Below are 21,024 nucleotides of genomic sequence, written 5' to 3'. Positions count from 1 at the left end.
GGGAAAAAAAAGCCACAGTCCTGACCGCTGAAAGCAAATCATACCAAACGCACTGGCGCACACAAACAGTAAGGAGAGATCTGAGGAATCAGGCCAGAGCACTGACTATATCTGCTCCACCCATTCAGCAGCAGAGCTGACTCAACCAGCTGCAAAGCCTTGAGAGTCATCTCCAGTGAGAGCAGAGTTAGAGGGAGTGCTTCCATGATTTAGGCCTTCAGACTGACTGTGTATACCCAGGAGGAGTAGAAAGACTTTCGTCAGCCTTTTTGTTTATTGAAACTTGTCTGTGATTTGGGAGCCCAGCATTTTCAGGTTTCCATAAGGGGAATGAGCGTTCAGTCAAGGAGGCAGCTTGATGTGGCCAAGGACTTCTGGCTTTGCCCAAAAATGAGGTGTGCTTCCCTTCACATGCCCCGCAGTCTGGCCCTGTGACCCTGGGCAAATCACTCAACGATGTGAGCCTCTGTTCCCTTAGAGGGAAAAGGAAGAAAATGATCCATCCCAGAGTTTGCTGGAATAATCAAATGAGCTGATGCCTATAAAAGTGCTTTGTAGATGGTCAGCATGATATAAACATTAGTTTTAGTAGTAATAGGTTGTAGTTGGATTAAACAGAGAGGATCATATCTCCATTCAAATGGGCCTCATGTAGGTAGACATGACCATGGTTAGATTAATTTCAGAGATTTGGAGTTTTCTTTTATTCACAAACAGCTTGACTCTGCCTACTTCCTAACATTTCTATCTAAGCCATCATCCATCTAGAGATTAGATGGATTTGGAAAGAGAGCAGCCTTGAGCTTCAGGAAATCCCAGCTCACAGTGACACCAACCAGCTTGTCCCTCAGAAGACTTGAGCCTCACTGTATGCTCTGTCCTGGAGGGGCCTGCACCTCAGACATCCACACATCCTGTGGCCCTATTTCTCCCTATCAACATGCACTGACCTCTCCAGCACCCCCAAGAGAATACGACATGGCAAACACTCTCACCTGAAGGTGCAAATGACATAATGGCATAAACATCCCCCCCACACACACCACTGGGCACAGCCTTAACCCAAAGTAATAGCTCTCAAATGTCCATGAAAAGCTGGTTGCAGGGTGCGGGGTGGAGATTTGAGCAATAGTCTGAAAACCACACCAGACACGTGATTTGGTGAAATAAAGCTAGCATTGTTTATAGAATGTTCCTCTTGAGAGTGACTTCCAAGCATAACGCACAAGGGGCCTCGATTATCAAAGAATGTTTCTTTCTCAACTATCTTTTGGACAACCAAATAAAGCAAGAATACACTTTGGGATCAGAACAACATAAGTTTTACCCCTGGCTTCAGCATGTACCAGCTATGTGACCTTCAGCATCACCCGAATCTCAGCTTTCCCACCTGTGAAATGAGACCAAGAGTACCTCCCCTCATGAGGTATTATAAGAATAAAATGCATGCAGACTGTTTAGCACAGTTCCTACTACACAGCAGACATTGAACAAATGTTATCAATAAAATCAATAATAATATGTAAAGGGCCTAGCCCAGAGCCTATGACATAATAATCTATTTATTATTGTTACTATTATTATTATTATTCTCCTCAGAGAGCATTTCAGTGGTTTGCAGTTGGTAGGCTTGCAGTAAATGTTTGTCAATTTAATGAATACACAAACGGTTGCAGCCAACAAACTTCTTGGCCCATAGAAGAAAGAGAACTCTTCTGAATTCCATGCCTGAAGAATACCTTACCTCCTAAACATCTTAAAAGTAACGCCTGTGCATAGCCCAGACCAGGTTTCATTTGCCATGCTGTCATCATGGCAGTTTCTCCCCTGTCAGCCCAGGAGGAGAGCAGGCAGTGGCACACACTGCCTTCCAGACAAGAGTCTGGACATGAGGCCAGCAGCAGCAGCAGGGCTGTGAGTTACCAACTGTTTCTGTCTGGAATTGGGGCATAAGTATTGTGACCATGGGGTTGTGTTAATTTACCTGGCTCCAAAGCCAAGCATCAGAGTGGGAACCTCACAGATATTCATGTTTGTTTCTAAGATGACATCTACTTTGACTTTGCACAAATTGTGGAGCCATTAGGTATCCACCTCTTCATGTCAACGAAAGAAGTGCAGAAATATATGACACCACCAGTATCCAATGAGATATTCTCACTCTCTCTTTACCATGATCTCCACCATTGGCAGACAACCCTTCCTTTGTAGATTTTGAACTGGCAGAAGAAGGTGGATTTACCTACTCAGAAAGCCTATCCCAGAGGAGGCACTGGCTCCTGGAGCTAAACCTGAAAAAAGCCAGAGGGAAGAATCCAGAACAGAGATAAGAGGGGTGTTTGGGGAGAGGTGGCTTACTGCTCCATAAAGAGGTCGTGTTGGCAGCATCCTCTTGGATATAAGGGAAAGAACCATACTGCCCCAAGTCCAATTTCAAACAGATACCACAGGGGAATGGTGAGGAATCCTGGGAAAGGACAACTTCTTCAGTGAGGAAGAGAAGGGAGATGATATTTACTGAATATTTACATGATAATAGCAATGGTCATTTATTAAGGACATATGCAGACCCTATACAAAAATTACCCCATTTATCTGCACAATTACCCTATAACAAGTCCTGTATTAGTTTCCTAGGGCTGCCATAACAAAATATCACAGACTGGGTGGTTTCAACAACAGAAATACATTATCTCAGTGGTCTGGAGGCTGGAAGTCCAAGATGAAGGTGACAGCAGGTTGGTTTCCTCTTGGGGTCATAATGGAAGGATGTCCTCCAGGCCTCTCTCCTTGGCTTGCAGATGGCAACCCTCCTGCTGCCTCTTCACATGGTCTTCCCTCTGTACATCTGCATCCCTGGAGACTCTTGTGTGCGTCCAATTACCTTTTCTTATAAGGACACCAGTCAGATTGGATTAGGGCCTACCCTAACAGCTTCATTCTACCTCTTTAAAAACCCTACCTCCGGGCTTCCCTGGTGGCGCAGTAGTGAAGAATCCACCTGCCAATGCAGGGGACATGGGTTCAAGCCCTGGTCCGGGAAGATCCCACATGCCGCTGAGCAACTAAGCCAGTGCACCACAACTACTGAGCCTGCGCTCTAGAGCCCACGAGCCACAACTACTGAGCCAGCATGCTGAAACTACTGAAGCTCGCACGCCTAGAGCCCATGCTCTGCAACAAGAGAAGCCACCACAATGAGAAGCCCACACACTGCAACGAAGAGTAGCCCCCGCTCGCCACAACTAGAGAAAGCGTGCGGGCAGCAACGAAGACCCAACACAGGCAAAAATAAATAAAATAAAATTAATTAATTAAAAAAAAAAAAACCTATCTTCTGTGGAGAAAAGGGAACCCCCTTGCACTGTTGGTGGGAATGTAAATTGATACAGCCACTATGGAGAACAGTATGGAGGTTCCTTAAAAAACTAAAAATAGAATTACCATATGACCCAGCAAGCCCACCACTGGGCATATACCCAGAGAAAACCATAACTCAAAAAGAGACATGCACCCCAATGTTCACTGCAGCACTATTTACAATAGACAGGACATGGAAGCAACCTAAATGTCCATCGACAGACAAATGGATAAAAAAGATGTGGTACATATATACAATGGAATATTACTCAGCCATAAAAAGGAACGAAATTGGGTCATTTGTAGAGATGTGGATGGACCTAGAGACTGTCATACAGAGTGAAGTCAGTAAGAAAGAGAAAAACAAATATCGTATATTAGCGCATATATGTGGAATCTACAAAAATGGTACAGATGAACCAGTTTGCAAGGCAGAAATAGAGACACAGATGTAGAGAACAAATGTATGGACACCAAGGGGGAAAAGCGGGGGGTGGGGAGTGGGATGAACTGGGAGATTGGGATTGACATATATACACTAATGTGTATAAAATAGATAACTAATAAGAGCATACTGTATAGCACATGGAACTCCACTTCGTTGTACAGTAGAAACTAACACAACATTGTAAAACAACTATACCCCAGTTAAAAAAAAAAAAAGAAAACAAACTTATGGTTACCAGGGGATAAAGAGGGGGAGGGATAAATTGGAACACTGGGATTGACATATACACACTACTATATATAAAATAGATAACTAATAAGAACCTGCTGTATAGCACAGGGAACTCTACTCAATACTCTGTAATGGCCAATATGGGAAAAGAATCTAAAAAAAAGAGTGGACATATATATATGTATAACTGATTCACTTTGCTGTACTCCTGAAACTAACACAACATTGTAAATCAACTATACTCCAATAAAAATTTTTTAAAAAAGAATTTAAAAAAAAATTAAAAAAAATAAAAACCCTATCTCCAAATCCAGTCACATTCTGAGGCACTGGGGGTTAGGACTTCAACATACGAATTTGGGGGGAACACAATTCAGCCCGTAACAAGTACTATGATTCCTATCTTACTTATGAGGATTTTAAAATCTGCTGTGTCTAACAGAGCTAGTAAATGGTAAAGGCAGGCCTTAAATTTGGGTCTGTTTGACACGAAAGTCTGTTATGTCCACCATATAACACTGCCTCTAAAATCTGATTAGCAGTGCAGACACTAGGCTAGGCGTGACATCAACATCAGTATTTATACACTACTGTTACGTCTAGAAGGTTTTGGTAGATGGTTTTCTTAGAAGCTTACTTTGAAATTCATAATAAATGTAAGTTCTGCAGTTGTAGATTAATTTACATTTTGTTCCTTTGTTACTAGAGAAAATTTCTCTAAGCAACAGAAAAATCTGTAATCCGCCCCTGCACAAGCACATACCTGCTCTGGCTAATTATTTAAGGCATTGTTCAAAGCTATGCTCCTAATTAACAGTGTGCGCTGCTTATGCCAAAACACGAGCCCAGCATCTCTTGCAGTTTGTAATCCATCTGGTCTCCAGGTCCATGCTGCCAGTGTCAGGTATGGCTGCCGTCTGCATGTCACCTCTCTTCCTGCATGGGGTGGGAGGAGGGATCCATGGTAGGTAATGAATCAATAAGGCTCAGCTAATTCTCTGGACTCTGTTGACATGCATGGCCGGTTTTCTCTCATGATTAATTACACTCGCTTCTGCAGGAGGATTAATTTACTTTTCTGGAGCACTTTTCTGATTTCTGCTGTTAAACAAATCTCAACAAAATCTCAGCTCAGAAGGAATGAAGTCCAGTTCAATGTGGTTATGACAACTGTCAAAATTCACACCTTGAAAGGGGACAGGTTACAAATAGAAGTAAGGATGTGTGTGTGTATGTGTGTGTGTAAATACATGTATGCACATACATAAGCATAAACATAAATCTTGTACAATTATGATTTGTCTCATTAAGGTGACTATATGTCCATTTTTTCACGGTTGCCACCTATTTCAAAAAGCATACTAAAATAAATGTACAAGCAAATTAGATACTGCAGATTTCAGATAATAATACAGTCAAAAAAGGAGAGGAGATAATTGGAGACATATTCACAATTAGACATAACTCTCTTCAAACAAAGAAGTACCCCTAGTTAATTAATGTTTGTCAGCACTTTAAAATCATACAATTCAACATCCTAGACATTCCCACCTAAACACTGAAAGACAAAAGGTTGGGGGGGTATGGAGCAGCTTAGGCTGGTTCTGGGTCTGTCTTGCTCAGTTATTCATCAGATTTACCAAAGATAGGGGAGTAAAACCACGGGCAGAGTAGCTGGAACTAAATTTTCTTAAAAGCTATTGCTCTGTCTCTACCTGTCATTTTTCTTCATGAGTGAATAGGGAATAATTCTTCAGAAAATCATTTCACAGGAGCAGTAACATCAAATTTTAATTATTAACATCATGATTTGTTATTTATTGGGTATCAACAGTGCATTAGATGTTGTACAATACACATAGAGCTCCAAGTCTTAAATCAAGTTGACTCAGAAATGTGGATCTTTAGCCTTGTTTTTTGTTTTTTTTTTATGACAGGATTTTGGGCAGTGAGCTGGATAATGAGGTGCTGCCTGCCCTGGAGGGAAGTGTCTTTCTGGCACTTAGGTTTTATCACCCACCAAATAAGAACAGAGCATTTACCTGCGAATTGAAGATTCCAAACTAGGGAATGGACCTTGAAGGACATCACATCCAGTGGTCTCCAACCCCACTCCGACCTTTGCTGACCATGGGCCCATCTCAGTAAACTATCTGAGCATGCACCCTGTTATTTTTATATATTCACTTATACGTTTTATATATATATATATATACACACACACACACACACTATTGTATCAATATATTACAATCTTTAAAGCCACAAAATGAGAAAATTTTAAAAGGTAACATGTAACGTGGAGATAAAATGTTTTAAAATAATTTTTATTTTATTATATTTTATTAATAGGAACAAAGAATTTTTTTCTCTCACTAAAAAGACACCTCTATTGATAACATTTCTCTGTTGAGAATAATGCAAATGAATATGATTCATTATTTTTTTAAATCTTAGTTTAATATTTTGTGAAGCTGGGATTTGATAGTTTGGCACTGCTTTGATGGCTGCCACTGGTGAGAAAGCTACTTCTCAAAAATATATCCAACAAAATGGGAAAAAATGCTGGCTGGGCTTACTAAATTATGAAACTTATTTCTAATCTCATTCACCAATTATGTGAAAGTTTTTATAGAAATTTGCTAGTAAATTTATATTTTTCCTGCTCTATCATTTGTTCTTGTCAACAAACTGAAACTTACTGTGGTTTTATATATCTAATAAATGAGCTCAAAATATACTGAAACTCTTCATTTTTAAATCAGTTTTGAAATTCTATTTCTAAATTTTCTGAGTTTGTGATGCTATGGTTTTTAAAGTTTAAACACTTATACAGCTTTGGCAACAAAAATAACATTAATAATGGAAACATTTTCAGCCATTATTTTCAAAATGCTTTCTCCAAAGCACAAGTTACTGTCAAAAAACATCTGATTTCTCATTTTAGAGAAGGAGTAAATTAGTTTAGTTGACTGATTAAAGGCCTTCATTTAAACTCCACTCTTTCATTAACTGAGTGATCTTGGGGAAGTCACTTCACCTTTCTGTGCCTCATTTTCCTCATCTATAAAAAGGAGTTGGCAGTCTCTACCTTCTAAGACTGTGTGAAGAATCAGTGACTTAACTCATCAAAACAGAACAACGCCAGGCCCATACTAAACCCTATATAAATGGAACGTATGAAGTGTGTTTTGCTTTACAAAAATTTCTGCCAAGAGTTCTACTACCAACAGCTAGTTGTCATCACAGAAGATCAGCATAGTTGGACACACGTCTTTTCATAAAAAAAAAAAAGCACAACTTTATGTTTGACTATGCTTTAATTATTTTGACCCAAGATAAGCTACAAACCTCTCTGTGACACAAAAGATTGTCATGGTTATTACACATTTCATTCAAAATATTGTTAAGACTCTACTATTTGCAATTCTGTTATTTAAAATAATATCATCCATAAATTTCTTTAACAGGTCCCAATAAACTACAATATATGGAAACATGTTAATGTGAATGAACAATGAAGATACTGCTGCAACTTTCAGTGCTGGAGTACTCCTGCTCTGCCTATAGTATCCTATGTGGCATCTCAGTTGTGAGATGGGACCATCTGATTCACCAGACCTCAAACATCAGTAAGCTTACTTCCTTTTTTTAACTTTTAGATAAAAATGTAAATATGAAGGAGTTGTCCTCTTCATTCTTTCCTCCACCGTGGAGTCCACTGATCTGGTCCAGTGGTTTCCCAGCAGAGATTCTCTGGATTCCACGCAGAGCTGCTGAATCAGACTCCCAGGCATGGCCTGCTTCTCAACCAGCTCCCAGCCTGTGTTGGTCTGACAACTAGATGACTATCTAAGCTCCTCACGAGGGAGGCTTCCTTCCTGTAGCCTTGACAGGTGGTCATCTTCTTGAACATTTCCAGTGACGAGGAGTTTATTATCTTTCAGCATAGCTCATCTCATTTTTGGATTCCTGTAATTGTCAGAAAATGTTCTACCTCCCTGTCATTTTCCCACTGGTGTGAGTATTTTACATTCTGGCGTCACATAGAAAACACTTCACACCATCTCCTCCATCCCCCATTCCTCCTCTCTCCTCCCCAGACTATTCGAGCAATCCCCATTTGACTTGGTTTCTGGGATGTTTTGCCCTTCCGATTCCCCTGGCTGCTCTCCGACTTGGGAATGTTGTTCAATATCCCACGTGTCATCAGACCAGGTCAGGACGCCGTGAGTGTGTGACCTTCTCTGCCGCTGCTGCTGCAGTGGCATCATTAATGCCAAAGAAATTCATCATCGCCAGCTAAGCTTCCTGTATCCTCTCCATACGGGCGCTTCATGTAGATGCACCACGTACATTCATTGACAGTAGTAACATCTTATGTAATTTAGCTGAGGTATTTTCAAACTCTCATCTAGATATTCCTTTTATGTCTTCTCCTATGTGATATATTGGTTTGCAGTGCAAAGCCTTAAAAGATTTGATATCATCTATTTTATGTCTCTATCTTTATCTTATTTCTTGCCATAAAAAGTATGGGATCAAGGCAAACACTGAACCTATAAGTAAGGTCAGCTGGTACCATGTAGGCCCAGTTCTGCTGAATAACTTTTAACAGGACACTTACCCTTTCTGCATCTCTCTGCACTCACCAATAAAATGAGAATAACAATGCCTACCCACTCGATCTCAGAAAGTTTTAACAATAATTAAATGAGTTACAAATTGAGAAAGCCGTTTAAAAAATTATATTATTATTATTACAATGTAACCTGTAGGCACTTAATACACATTAATGGGGAAATGAAACAGATAAATGATGGAGAGCAGACTGAATAATAACAAGAAGGGAGGATCAGAGGGAAGGTAAGATGTAACATCAATTCAGGCTCTTGGCACCATAAGCCAGTGTCTGTTGCTGATGGCAAGACAGAGAGAATCAATGCCTTAAGTCCAGTGTGGTGTTTAAAAAAGGCAGGGCTTAGTTTCTGGTGAGAGATCATCTCACCCACAATTTCGATAGCTCCATGCAGTTAATGAGGCGTCTAGTACCACCTGTTTGGAATGTACCCAGGAAGAAATGTAATGGGCAGGAGGCAGGAGCCAAGAGGCAAGGCTCACATTCATCAATGCGCATTGCTTGTCTTCCGGCGACAGCAAGATATTTAACTGCCGAGCGGCAAATCCCATTTGACTGTTTAAGTAAAAGGTAATGATTAATATCAAGCTAAAAGTGTGTGCCTTGCTGCATTTTATTAAATAAAATACACTCATGGCATATGTATGAAATAAAATTGCATTTTTAACAAGTTTTTCATTCTGCCATGAACTCAGTGTCACAGGACATTTGGTCCTGTGCATTTAGTCATCCATCCATTTATTTAAACAAACATCTCTTAAGTGAATATTATGGGCCAGGCTTTATCACAGATAGAGCAGGACTAAAAGATGAATAACCTTACAGCCTGAGGTCGAGGGGGTGGTGGGAAGGACAGAGAGAGAGAGCAACTTAAGTGTAATCTGATGTGACAGAACAAGGGCTGACTCAGGGTGCACTGGGCTCCCAGGTGATCTTTGAGCAGTGGATGAGTCAGGACTCCGTTGCAGATCAGAGAGACCACTCTAGCTAGTAAGTAGAAAGAGATTTACTACAGAGACCGAGATGCTAACAGAATCACTGAACGGTCAGGAGGAGCAGTCTCTATGCTGAGCCTGGAGAGGAGAATTCTAGACCAACACTGCAGAGCTCTCCCCACCCCCCAAGGGGAGTGTCCTCTCTGCCAAACTCAGGGAGCTTGGGAATCAAGAGGCTGCCAATGCAATGTTGGCTCTACGAATAGGCCTCACTAGCAGCTCTCCAGGGATCACAACTGTTGGCTCCTACTAGACCCTTGCTGGGGTGGTGGGGAGGCTAATATACCACCATTGCTGTCACCATTTAACTCAGTTCTGAATTTGTCTTGTGTGAATGCATCCGATTAGCAGAGCCCTAAATCACACCTGGATCCCTAGTTGCAAGGGAGTCTCTTTCCAGCCCCTGCAGTACCGGAGCACTGGAAGGCGGTGTGAACAGCTGCGAGTGGACTCATCCATCCAGCACAGTCAGCCCAGCAGAGAACGTAAAAATGGAGAGATCTTAGGGCCGAGAAAGGGATGGCCGAAGGTAGGAGGAACAGCGTGTACATGAACCTAACCAGCATTGGAACAACACCCTGATGAGCTATGAACAGAACAAAGGACAGCATTTTAAATGTCATAATCTTTTTGGTCATCAATGTTACTGGCTTCATTTTTCCCATCTGTAAGATAGGGAGAGTTTCTATGATTCTCTACTAATTAATCAGAAATTAATAAGACACAGAAACATCAAAACTCATCATCTTGGTGTGAATAGTTTTACACAGGCTAGTTAGATACTCTGTTTAATGGGAGAAGGGTGATCTTCATAGTATTTGCAGAAACTCATCATGTGACCAGTAAATTCCTTTCCTAATAATACAGTATTGCAGGTTTGTTACGATAATGTTAGAATGGTGGGAACTTAATAAGTACTTGTTGATATGAAATAAAAGTGTAATCATCATGGAATTCCATTGGAAAGTCATGGAAATGTAGAACTCTTCCCAGCTTTCTTTTCATGGCATGTCTTAGAAACCTGCGCTCGTGATGCACACGTAAAGAAATGAGCAAGCCAGAGCTTTGCACTGTTTGCCGGGCCTTGTGCTCAGTCAAGGTGAGTGTTTGGCAAGTGGAGGATCTTCCATTTCAAAGTTTTCATGAATATGTAATTCACCTAGTCACAACAGATGTATTTCATGCAGCTTGGAAAGCCACATGTTATTTCCTTGCAATAATGGCCTCCTCTGCCCCTGCTTAGAGACAAAGAGGTTCAGCAGCTGTTGAAGGTCAGGCTACCATTGAGATACTGAGTTACAGCACACAGACAGTGGCATGCAAATCACCTGCAGAAGCGCAGCTGACATGAGGTGGCAGCAACCTTCAAATGCCTCTCTCTCTCTCTCTCTCTCTCGCTCTTCCCCTCTCTCTCTTTCCAGACCAAGAGGAAAGAAATCCAAGCAAGCTATGAGAGAATATACAACCAGAAAAGCTTTAAAAATGGGTGATGGGCAGAGATAACGCAATGAAACATGAACTGACCATTCCATTTGCTTAGATTCTGCCTCATCATCTGCTCTTACAATGATAGACAGCGATGATCATAAAGGAGACCAGTGCTAAACCAAGAAGGCACGAATAACCCCAGAATTACACCCTGGGGGGCAAAAAACTGAGTAGATGCCTTCACAAGCAACCATCTACCTCATTAACAGTAGTGGAAGCAAAGAGTAGTTCTGGGTTGTGAGCTTTCCCCAGATGAATGGAGCTAGTAACTTAGGTCCCTCCTGTGTCTCTGTTTCTTCATTTACACACACACACACACACACACACACACACATACACACACGCGTGCGCGCACAAAGAGAAGTTTCATAAAGATGATCTATGCCTTAACCGATTAACAATTACAAAATAAGAAATATGACTATACTATAATTGAATTGTCACCAGCAGTATAAGAGGGCAATGCCAAAATTTCCTTGTACTTATAATGAGTTTTCTTCTTATATTAAATGTCTTTTTTTTCACCAAGCTTATGCCAATTACTCCTGACTTGTCTCTTCGACTAATGGGGAATAACTGATCCCCACTTTCTTTCTAACATTCACACCTGTCCAAGTACTGTTATTTTTCAGTCTTCCTGCTTTTTCCCAGAAAGTAGCTAACACTCTTGATTTTAGAAAGAATCTTTTAAAATGTATTACTATTTCAAGAGATTTCTGAAACCTGGCCCACTTGACTTGCTGTTATTTTAAAAAAATGAAATGTTTAAAACTTGAGACTGCTTTATGCCTTCAGGGTAACTAGCACCAATGAGCTAGTTTAAGCTGAGATTTTTTTTTTTTTTTTCTTTCTCTGCTTTAGTCTTTTTAACATGAGTTAGCCACTGAGAGTTTGTATAGAGTTATGAGAAGATGGTCTGGGGCTTAAGGTATGGTCAAAATGTGGATGTCAGAGAAGACTGACACCTCTTATATCTGCTGAATAATTGTCATGAAAGGGTTGCTATGAGGACTAATAAGGGAAGAGCAGGAACTGTGGAAATAGAACCTCACACAGGAATTATAGAAAAGAACCCTGTCCAGAACGAGAGAGCCCAACACACAGCATAGGCCTTGGGTCCAGCCTCAGAGGCCATTCCTCCAGCATGCTCTGGGCCTTCTCAGAACTCCTGGCCCTGACATGGGTGTCTTCTCTGTAGAGGACACCTCCCCTCAGCAGACAGGAGTCATGCAGAGATAGTTTGGTTCAAGGGGGAGACAGGCTGGTTCTTGAAAGCACAAGAGGATGACTATCAGGTTTACCAAGAGGGTCCATCTTCCCTCGGCAGCCAGAGGACATGATTTCTCTGGCATAAGGTGAGGAAAGGGTGGGTGAGCCAACTCCTTCAGGGGTAAAGAAGAGCATTATCCAGCTACTCCAGCCGACAACTCACGCAGGATTCACAAAGTAGGAGAAGACCCTAGAGACTTCTTGCCTAAATATCTAACCGTAAGCTCATAGTGCGTTCATAGGCTCTGGATAATTGCTCTGCTTTTTGCTTCATTTTGCCTGAGCAGCCTCAGCACTCATGAAATACCTACAATATGGGGTGAAAACCTGCACAGAGGCATAATGGATTAGCCACAAATAATGCCTTTGCCAACTGCAAATTTTCCCATTTTCTTCAAGCTGCTTACAGAAAAAGCTGCTTTATTAATTATTCTAACAATTTGCTAATTACTTAGGTTTTAAGGGGGCTTCTATGTGTTTTAAAACCACATTTACGTTAAATCCCAACATAAATGAGGCACAGAAATAAACATCAATGCTGTCGTGTGAGATCATAGTTAACGGAGATAATGGTTCTTCCCCCCATTTCTGCTATTTCACTCTGAGGATGTTAAACTGTTTTCAAGATCGTCTTCCCTTCCAGGCCTCAAGGATGGATTTAATTTTGTACAATGCTCAGACTTGATGGCTAATAGCAATAATGCGAGCACAAACATCTGGACTCACTACAGGAAATCCTTTCCCTCATTTTGAGAGTCTGACGCCAACTTGAGTGAAAGGTGGGTAAGAGCTTCCATGCCTCAGCCACCAACGGAGAACTGCAATAGAAAGGTGTTCTGAGAAGGAAGGAGAGACTGACAAGAAATGAGAACTAACCTTCAGAGAACATTCTCCTGCCATCAAAGTGAGATTCCACGTGGAGTTTTTGGTTTTTGTTTTTTAATGCAGATTCTGATTCAGTCCATCCAGGACTGGGGCTGAGACTGCATTTCGTTTTTTGTTTTGGGTTTTTTTTTGTTTGTTTTTCAATATTTATTTATTTATTTGGCTGCACTGGGTCTTAGTTGCGGCATGCAGGATCTTAGCTGCGGCATGCGGGATCTAGTTCCCCGACCAGGGATCGAACCTGGGCCCCCTGCATTGGGAGCACGGAGTCTTAACCACTGGACCACCAGGGAAGTCCCCACATGGAGTTTTTGTATTCAGAAAATGCTAGGGCAAGAGATTTAGAAGACAGGATTTTTAATTTTTTTTTTTAATATTTATTTATTTATTTATTTATTTGGCCCCGTTGGATCCTAGCTGCAGCACACAGGATCATCGTTGTGGCATGCGGGATCTTTCATTGCGGTGGGCGGGCTCTTTGTTGCGGCATGCAGGCTTCTCTCTAGTTGTGGCGTGTGGGGTCTAGAGCACGTGGGCTCAGTAGCTGCAGTGCGCGAGCTTAGTTGCCCTGCAGCAGGTGGGATTTTAGCTCCCCGACCAGGGATCAAACCTGCTTCCCTTGCATTGGAAGGCAGATTCTTAACCACTAGACCACTAGGGAAGTCCCATCTTTTTTTTTTTAAGCAACTCACAAACACTCTTAATTTAGCTAAAGTCATGCACATATCTTAAAAAGGCTGACAGTACAAAGTGAAGTGGAAGGTTTTAATAATTGTATTTGAAACCCTGATCCTAGCCCAATAAGATGGAGATAAGGTTGACCCAAACCCCCATGCTGGAGACTGTGGAAATCCAATAGTTCTCTGAGTATCTAGGTGTGGGGGGATTTACAGTCACAGAAGTACTTTTGTTCAGCTTTCCAGTCTCTATTGAATTGTTCTCTGTGAGGTTTCCTGTGTTTACACCCTTGGTGTCCATCACCCTAACATGGGACCCAAATCCTTCTCCATGACTCCACTTGTCACGTGCTCTCTCCCTTTTACCTCCAAAGCATCAGCAAACATAGGTACCAGAAATTTCAACGGAAAGGTGGGAGCCAACACATGGATACAATGGGGGAGATGTTATGCAGGCTGCTACATCTTACACTGTAAGAAAAGCACTTGAAAACCCTGAATTAGTCCCTTCTGCCATCCTAGTACCATCAATTTCTTACTGGCTGTATCCACCCTAGCCATTTAACCTCCCACCATTTTGCTAATCCTTCTCGCCTCCTCGTCCCTGTCACGGGATGAATTATGTCCCCCCAAGGACACATTCAAGTCCTAAGCCCTAGTATCTGTGGATGTGACTTTATCTAGAAATACGGTCTTTGCAGATGTAGTCAAGTTAAGATGAAGTCATTAGGGTGGCCCCTAATTCAATATAACTGATGTCCTTATAAGAAGAGGAGAAGGGGCACAGAGAAGCATGGCGAGAATGCCATGTGACCACAGAGCCAGGGAGTGGAGTGATACGGCTGCAAGCCAAGACACAACCAGGATGGCCAGCCACCACCAGAAGCTAGGAAGAGGCAAGGAAAGATTCTACCCACAGCTTCTTAGAGGAAACATGGCCCTGCTGACACCTTGATTTCAGAATTCTAGCCTCCCAAACTGTGAGAGAATAAATGTCTGATACTTTAAGCCCCCACTTTGTTACGGCAGCCCTAGGAAACTAATACAATACCTGCCTCTTCCTTCTTTCTCCCTCCCTCCCACTTTCTCAGCAGAGATATTTAGCATCTCTTATGATCTTGACATCTACGCTCAGATCCTCAAATTTGCCCACCAGCAGCTGATGCATGTATTTTCCTATTCAAGGATAGTTCCATCCCTAAGAGATATCCTGGTGCCAGAGGTTAAGAAAATATTTTTTTCTCCACTACCTCTAGTGTATTGAGATTGTAAAAACAAATAATCTGAAGTGCCCAAATCAGATTTGGAGGTCAAAACTCCACAAATCAGCTGTTGCTCTTGATCAAATAAGCCGACTCTTGCTTCATAACCATTGACAGCTTCCCGTGGTCAATAGAGAGGAAGATCCTCCTGCTTTTCAGAGCCTAGAAAGCTGGTGTGAACTGGCCTCCGCCCCCCTGTGCCTCATCCTGGACTGCTCCCCAGCGTCTGCTCTTGGCTCTGACAACACTGGCTTCTTTCACTTCCTCCTTTTCAACACATACTCCCTCCGCCCTCACACCATTGACTCTGCTGCTCCTGCTGCCTGGAACTCTTTTCTCTCCGCACCCCCTGCCCCAGCCGCTCTCTGAGCAGCTGCCTAATCATCCTCTGATCTCACTCAACTGTCACGTTCTCTGCCAGGCCTTTCCTGACACCCCAGGACTGAGTCACATCCCCCCAATTACAGACCCTTATGGCACCCACTGCTTTTCCTTACTAATGTTTATTAGTTTTTAATCATAATAGAAACTCTTTTAATTGAGCTCCTCTGGGAAATTAACTGATGTTTTCAACTCCATCTGGAAAATGTATTGACTGATTGCCAGAGTATGATAAACACTTGTGACTTCTGCCACCTAATACCTTCATCACTTCCACCCCACCAGCTGAGCTCTAGCCTTACTAAGAGAGGGTTGTTTTTGTTTCCAAACCTGTTTATGGTAGTTGAACTTGATTACTGTAATTATATAGTTTAATTAAATATCACATAAACTGATCGAATATGAGCATAAAAAGAGAGTGTTTCTATGAAAACTTAAGTTCAATGCTATGAAAAAACTTGAAAAAGCTGGAGAAAAAATTGCTCTTAAACTGTAGGCAAGACAAGTATAAAAGATTGGGGAAAAATAATAAAAATCTAAATGAGTTCAAATTACTTCACAAGTGTCTTTACGTTCTCCCTCTACTTTAAAGTGTCTAAAACTGAAAATTATAGATGATATACATTTTGAGTGGGCTTTATGCAAGAAAGATAATGTAAACCTTCAGTTACCAGACTGATCCTCAAAGAAAGCACCTTGGTCCTACCAAATTTGGCAAATAAATTTTCATTTATGTGTTTTAAGTAAAAAATAAAATTGTTATATATACATAAACATACATACACACACACATGTACCCCTACCCACATTTAACTGATTTCCCATTCTACCTGCATTTTCCAATCACCTAATCAGCTACCAGTCTCCCTCTCATTGGATAAAGGGACTTCTACAGTAAAGATCAGTAAATATTTACTGATGTGATCATTTGATTATAGATTTGACTGTGAGTTCCATTACACCAAGGGGCATGTCTACCAGGTTCAACCCCAGAGTTCTAGCGCCTAGCACTGGAATGTACATACTCAGCAAGCATTACTCCGAATAAATGAATGAAAGATAATTTCCCTTTACTTTGTGTTGTGCAGACATAGTAGATAATATAGCAAAATATTTAAACAGATTTCTGAAAGATGCTGAAAGCAGTGGAAAAAATTATCCCTCAGAACTCTTCTGAGCAGTGAGTGTTAACTTCAACCCTGTGGAAGACTGCTCTTCCACAGAGTGTGGGGACGTGTTTCTGTCTGACTGATGGGCTGGCTGCCCTGTTTTGTCTGAACAGGACTCCCTGGATAGGTGTGGATCTGAATCAGGGAATGAAGGAAGCACTTTTTCCTCTTCTCTCCTCTCTTCATGCTGTGAGAAATCTATCCTCCTCCATGATCCAGGCAGGCTTAGTGAACATAACAGACGGGTTTAATCCATAAAAATGAAAAACTTTTCCCATTTCAACTCCATTTCCTGCTTCTCTAAGTAAAACAAAGTTTTCCCTGAGGAAATGATGTAAATGCACTCAAATGTTCTTAAAAGATGCCACATAGCACAAAATATTGCTATACACTAAACCACGAGATTTTCATTTACATTTAAAAAGAAATATGAGTGTGGTAGTGGAAAAAATACAGATAGGAATTAGGACATGCTTTCACTGTGATCTCCCTCCCTAAAGCATCAATTTCCTTGTCTGGAAAATGGGCTTGGTAAAAATACATGCCCTACCTATGTTACAGCATTCCTGTGAAGGATCAAAATAAATAATATACATGAAAACTTCTAAAATACTACAAAAGGTAAAGTACATTTTTCCTGTCATTGTTACTACAAGGTCCCCACACCAGATTTCCTCAGCAGCTTCAGTCTCTGCCCTTCTCTGCCTGGCAGGGTACACGCAACTCATTGCCTTTCGCACAGACACAGGCCATCTTCTGTTACTGCACTTGAGAAGATGCTGGAGTCTACTGATTTGGGGGTAGACAGTCAGGTCCTGCTCCAGCAAACCTTCTGGGGAAATCCATGGAACACTCAATCTGTATCTCCTCCCATAGTCTTTTCAAGACAGATATAGAGAGGGAGCATGAGTCAAGGCCCCTGTGAAAACCATAATTTCATTGCCAGTATGGGTTTAAACTTTAACAGCTTTGGTATCCATCTGTAAAATGTCATTTCTGTTGGTTCCATCCTAGTAGTTCAAACAATAGAAAATTACAAATTCACCTCCCTCAATAAAATGTATTAAGTCTGCAGTCTCTGTATAATATATGTGCACTCAAGCTACACTAATTTATTCTACAATTACTTTTATTTTTTAGCATTTTTATTTGGCTCTTATGCTACATAATTAATGGTGTTTACATGGAAAGTTTCTCTAACTAATGTAAATGGCATAAGTGGATTACTGAGAAAGCTTTAAAACAAATAAACATTTTTCTCCTTTTAAAATTTTCTTCACTCTCCTCTGAATGTCTGGCAGAAGAGCAGAGTTTTTTAAATGTCAAGGGGAATATAGAAATCAGGCTACGGAGATCCATTCTTCCCTAGTAAGACAGACTTATAATTCTGTTTCCTGTAATGGTTGGCCTGGGGGAGTCAACAGCGACCCCACTGACCCAACACATCCAGACTCAGAAGCCAGTCTTTTCTTTGGGAGGTTGCCACTGTTTTTCTCATGACCTTAAACATAACACAATATCTGGTCCCTACAGATGACTTCCCGCAGAGTTTTCAGTACTGGGGATGAGACGTTCATGAGATAAACAAATAAGCTCACTATAAAGACCAGAAAAAAACCAGGGAAGGAAACCTACCAGGTTTCTAAATACCTCCACCATCATGATCACATCACCCAGCTGGGGCAATTATTGGGGCTGTCCCTCCTAGTCAAAGTTCATACTGCATGTTTCTTCAGTGGCAGCACAGAGCCAGGTTACTGTAAAATAGAGTTGGCATGACAGTCATTAACTGTCAGGACATACATTATTTTTCTAAGGTGTTCTCAAGAGAAAGTGTTAACATCAAAAGCCATTTCTTTGCTCCTGCTCTCTCAGAGGCAAAGCCTGGCAGGCAGAAGTGAAGATGCCTCACTCCTCACCACATGTCCAGCCCTTAGGAGGTCTTGAAGGCAGCCTAGCTCCAGGTCATCGCTGGAAGAACAGGTAATGTGTTTCCTAAAGTACCCTTGGAGTTAACTCAGGAGTTGCGGACCAGGCTCTATCAGCAGGCTTCCTCTAGAGCAGGCTTCTCTCTCAGAACTGACAGCAAAGCTGGCAGGGCCTTGAGATCTAAGAGACAACTCAACCCATGTCAGTTCTGAACGGATGTTCCAGGACACAGAGATCCTTGCACCGGTCCTATCCAGATTCCTAGAGCATAGCTTGGAATTAGAGTCCAGACCTAGAGAACAAGATGGAGATCAAATGCCTATGACAAGCCCGTTTTGAGTGAACAAAATTGCACAAGACCCATGGCTACACTAAGACCTTCATATTCTCTTTTTTTTAAAAAAAAAAATTTATTTGATTGGCTGCACTGGATCTTAGTTTCAGCACTCGGGATCTTCATTGTAGTATGCGGGATCTCTAGTTGCGGCATGTGCAATCTAGTTCCCTGACCAGGGATCGAACCCAGGCCCCCTGCGTTGCGAGTGGGGAGTCTTAACCACTGGACCACCAGGGAAGTCCCAAGACTTTCATATTCTCTTAAGACTCTTACTTTTCACATCACGTGAACCATGTTAAAATCTATATACATCTCACACTTCATAATTTTGCTATGTAAGATTTTATAATTTTGCTTTTGAAATAATTTGGCTAAAGTATCTAAAATATGCTGTGATTTCTCAACACTCATCATGTATATTTAAGAATTCTCCCTCAGGAAGAGCATCTCATCTAAAAACTGTTTTCAAATATAATGAAATTGTTTTGAACAATGAATCCAGCAATTAATATAGCTGATGCAGTATTACAGTCTGTAACCATTAATAAATGTTTATTAATTTTGCTTTGGCAGATTTTTTTTTTTATTTTGGAGACAATAATTTTTCCTGGTCAGACTTCAGACATTTTCCCAAGCTTAGCTCATATGCCCAGCACTGTGAGTCTTACACCTAGAGGTAAACTGGTCCTCTGCGCTCGCAGCACTCAGACAAGCTCTCCCAAAGTGATTGGGCATCGATTACAGTGAGTTCTCAGAGATGCCCAGCCATTTCACGGGACTTCCACCCTCAACTAAAACAATCATGAGGAGGTCTGAACAACCCAAGAAATTCTTACTAATTGAATTCAAATTCTGAAAATTTGTGAATTTTTGGCTCTTTGGAGAAATTTACCAGTAACCAATGCTAAAAGCCTTCACTGGTGACCCTGGGTGGAGTCATTCTTCTCGTTCAGTGGATGAAATCAGGTGTCATAAATCCAATTTACAGTATTTCCGTTCTCCAACAAGAAATGAGATTTGGAAGTTGATTTGGAGTTGCATTTCTAGGAAGCTTTTCTATCACTCCACAAAGGTATGCGTGTACCACCAAGGTGTTTATAACTAGACCCAAGATAACTTCTTTAAAGGTAACATAACAGCAACTGTTAGGTGGAGCATACTTTGTCGATCGATCTTTTTTTTTTTTTTCTTTTCTTCAGATAAATTAGGTTTTATCAAAGTGTATCAACTCAAAAATAATCATAGGTAGTCTGTTGACAGTCACAAAATCCCCTCTTTTGTTATCAGCACATGTTGAAGTGATAAAGTTAGAATTTGAAAACTCTACTTTCTAGATGTGCCCTCTAAAAGTTATCACATAACCAACGTGGTTTGTTTACGGGATTCATTCTTGACCTTGGTTTGTTTTGTATCTTCTCTTAAAGCACTGAATACATACTGAGTGCACAGTGGTAAGCTCAGGGATACCGACATCAGACTGCATGGGGTGGAATCTCAACTCTGCCATTTTCTAGTTCTGAGAACTAGGGCAAGCTACTAAGCCTCCATTTCTTCTTCTGTAAAATGGTACTAATAATACTTAATAGGATTATTCGCAGGATTAATCAAGTTATGAACGTAAAGCTGATGGTGAGCAATCAATACGTGTTAGAGTATTACTTATTATTTTCTCACACCTGATGCTCGTTATTAATGGTTCCCAAACATGCCAGGTCACTTTTCCGTGGACTTTTTTTTTTAAACAGTGTGGCCTTGGTTCTTGTATCTCTCTTTTCATGCGTAACAGCCCAAGCGCGGCCAGCCTTCAGAGGGACGATCGGCTCGGACCTGGGATCCACTGACGCCAGCCCGAGCGGCTGCGGGCCGGGGCGGAAGTGCGGGGCGGGCTCCTGGCGGCCGGGGCGGAAGTGCCGGCGCACGGCGGAAGCGGCGACCCGAGCAGCCGAAGCACAGG

General features: G+C 41.4%; 2 protein-coding genes across 14 annotated transcripts in view; one reads left to right on the top strand and one right to left on the bottom strand.

Moving 5' to 3' along the window:
* The window catches only part of LOC309623660 (uncharacterized protein), a gene marked incomplete at its 5' end in the record, with an annotated part of 202,569 nt that overhangs the window by 137,457 nt on the left and 44,088 nt on the right, over nt 1-21,024 (bottom strand). Inside the window, one exon of one of the 10 annotated variants that reach the window (XM_082380739.1) lies at nt 11-2,889. The exons of 7 other annotated variants lie outside the window; for them this stretch is intronic. 2 more of the 10 variants (XM_082380750.1, XM_082380751.1) reach the window with 2 other exon arrangements.
* LOC309623662 (glutaredoxin-like protein C5orf63 homolog) overlaps nt 8,574-21,024 on the top strand; it is a 33,308-nt gene continuing 20,857 nt past the window's right edge. For 2 of the 4 annotated variants that reach the window (XM_082380753.1, XM_082380752.1), the window contains exon 1: nt 8,574-21,023. In XM_082380753.1, the coding sequence (XP_082236879.1) occupies nt 20,763-21,023 (261 nt within the window). In that variant the 5' untranslated portion in view covers nt 8,574-20,762. The remainder of the gene's footprint in view (nt 21,024) is intronic. The other 2 variants (XM_082380756.1, XM_082380755.1) reach the window with 2 other exon arrangements.

The sequence above is a fragment of the Balaenoptera borealis genome (genome assembly GCF_965194805.1).
Source record: "Balaenoptera borealis genome assembly, chromosome: 2".
Lineage (NCBI taxonomy): Eukaryota > Metazoa > Chordata > Mammalia > Artiodactyla > Balaenopteridae > Balaenoptera > Balaenoptera borealis.
The sequence above is the reverse complement of the archived record's forward strand: the minus strand, read 5'-3'. Positions and strand labels throughout refer to the sequence as shown.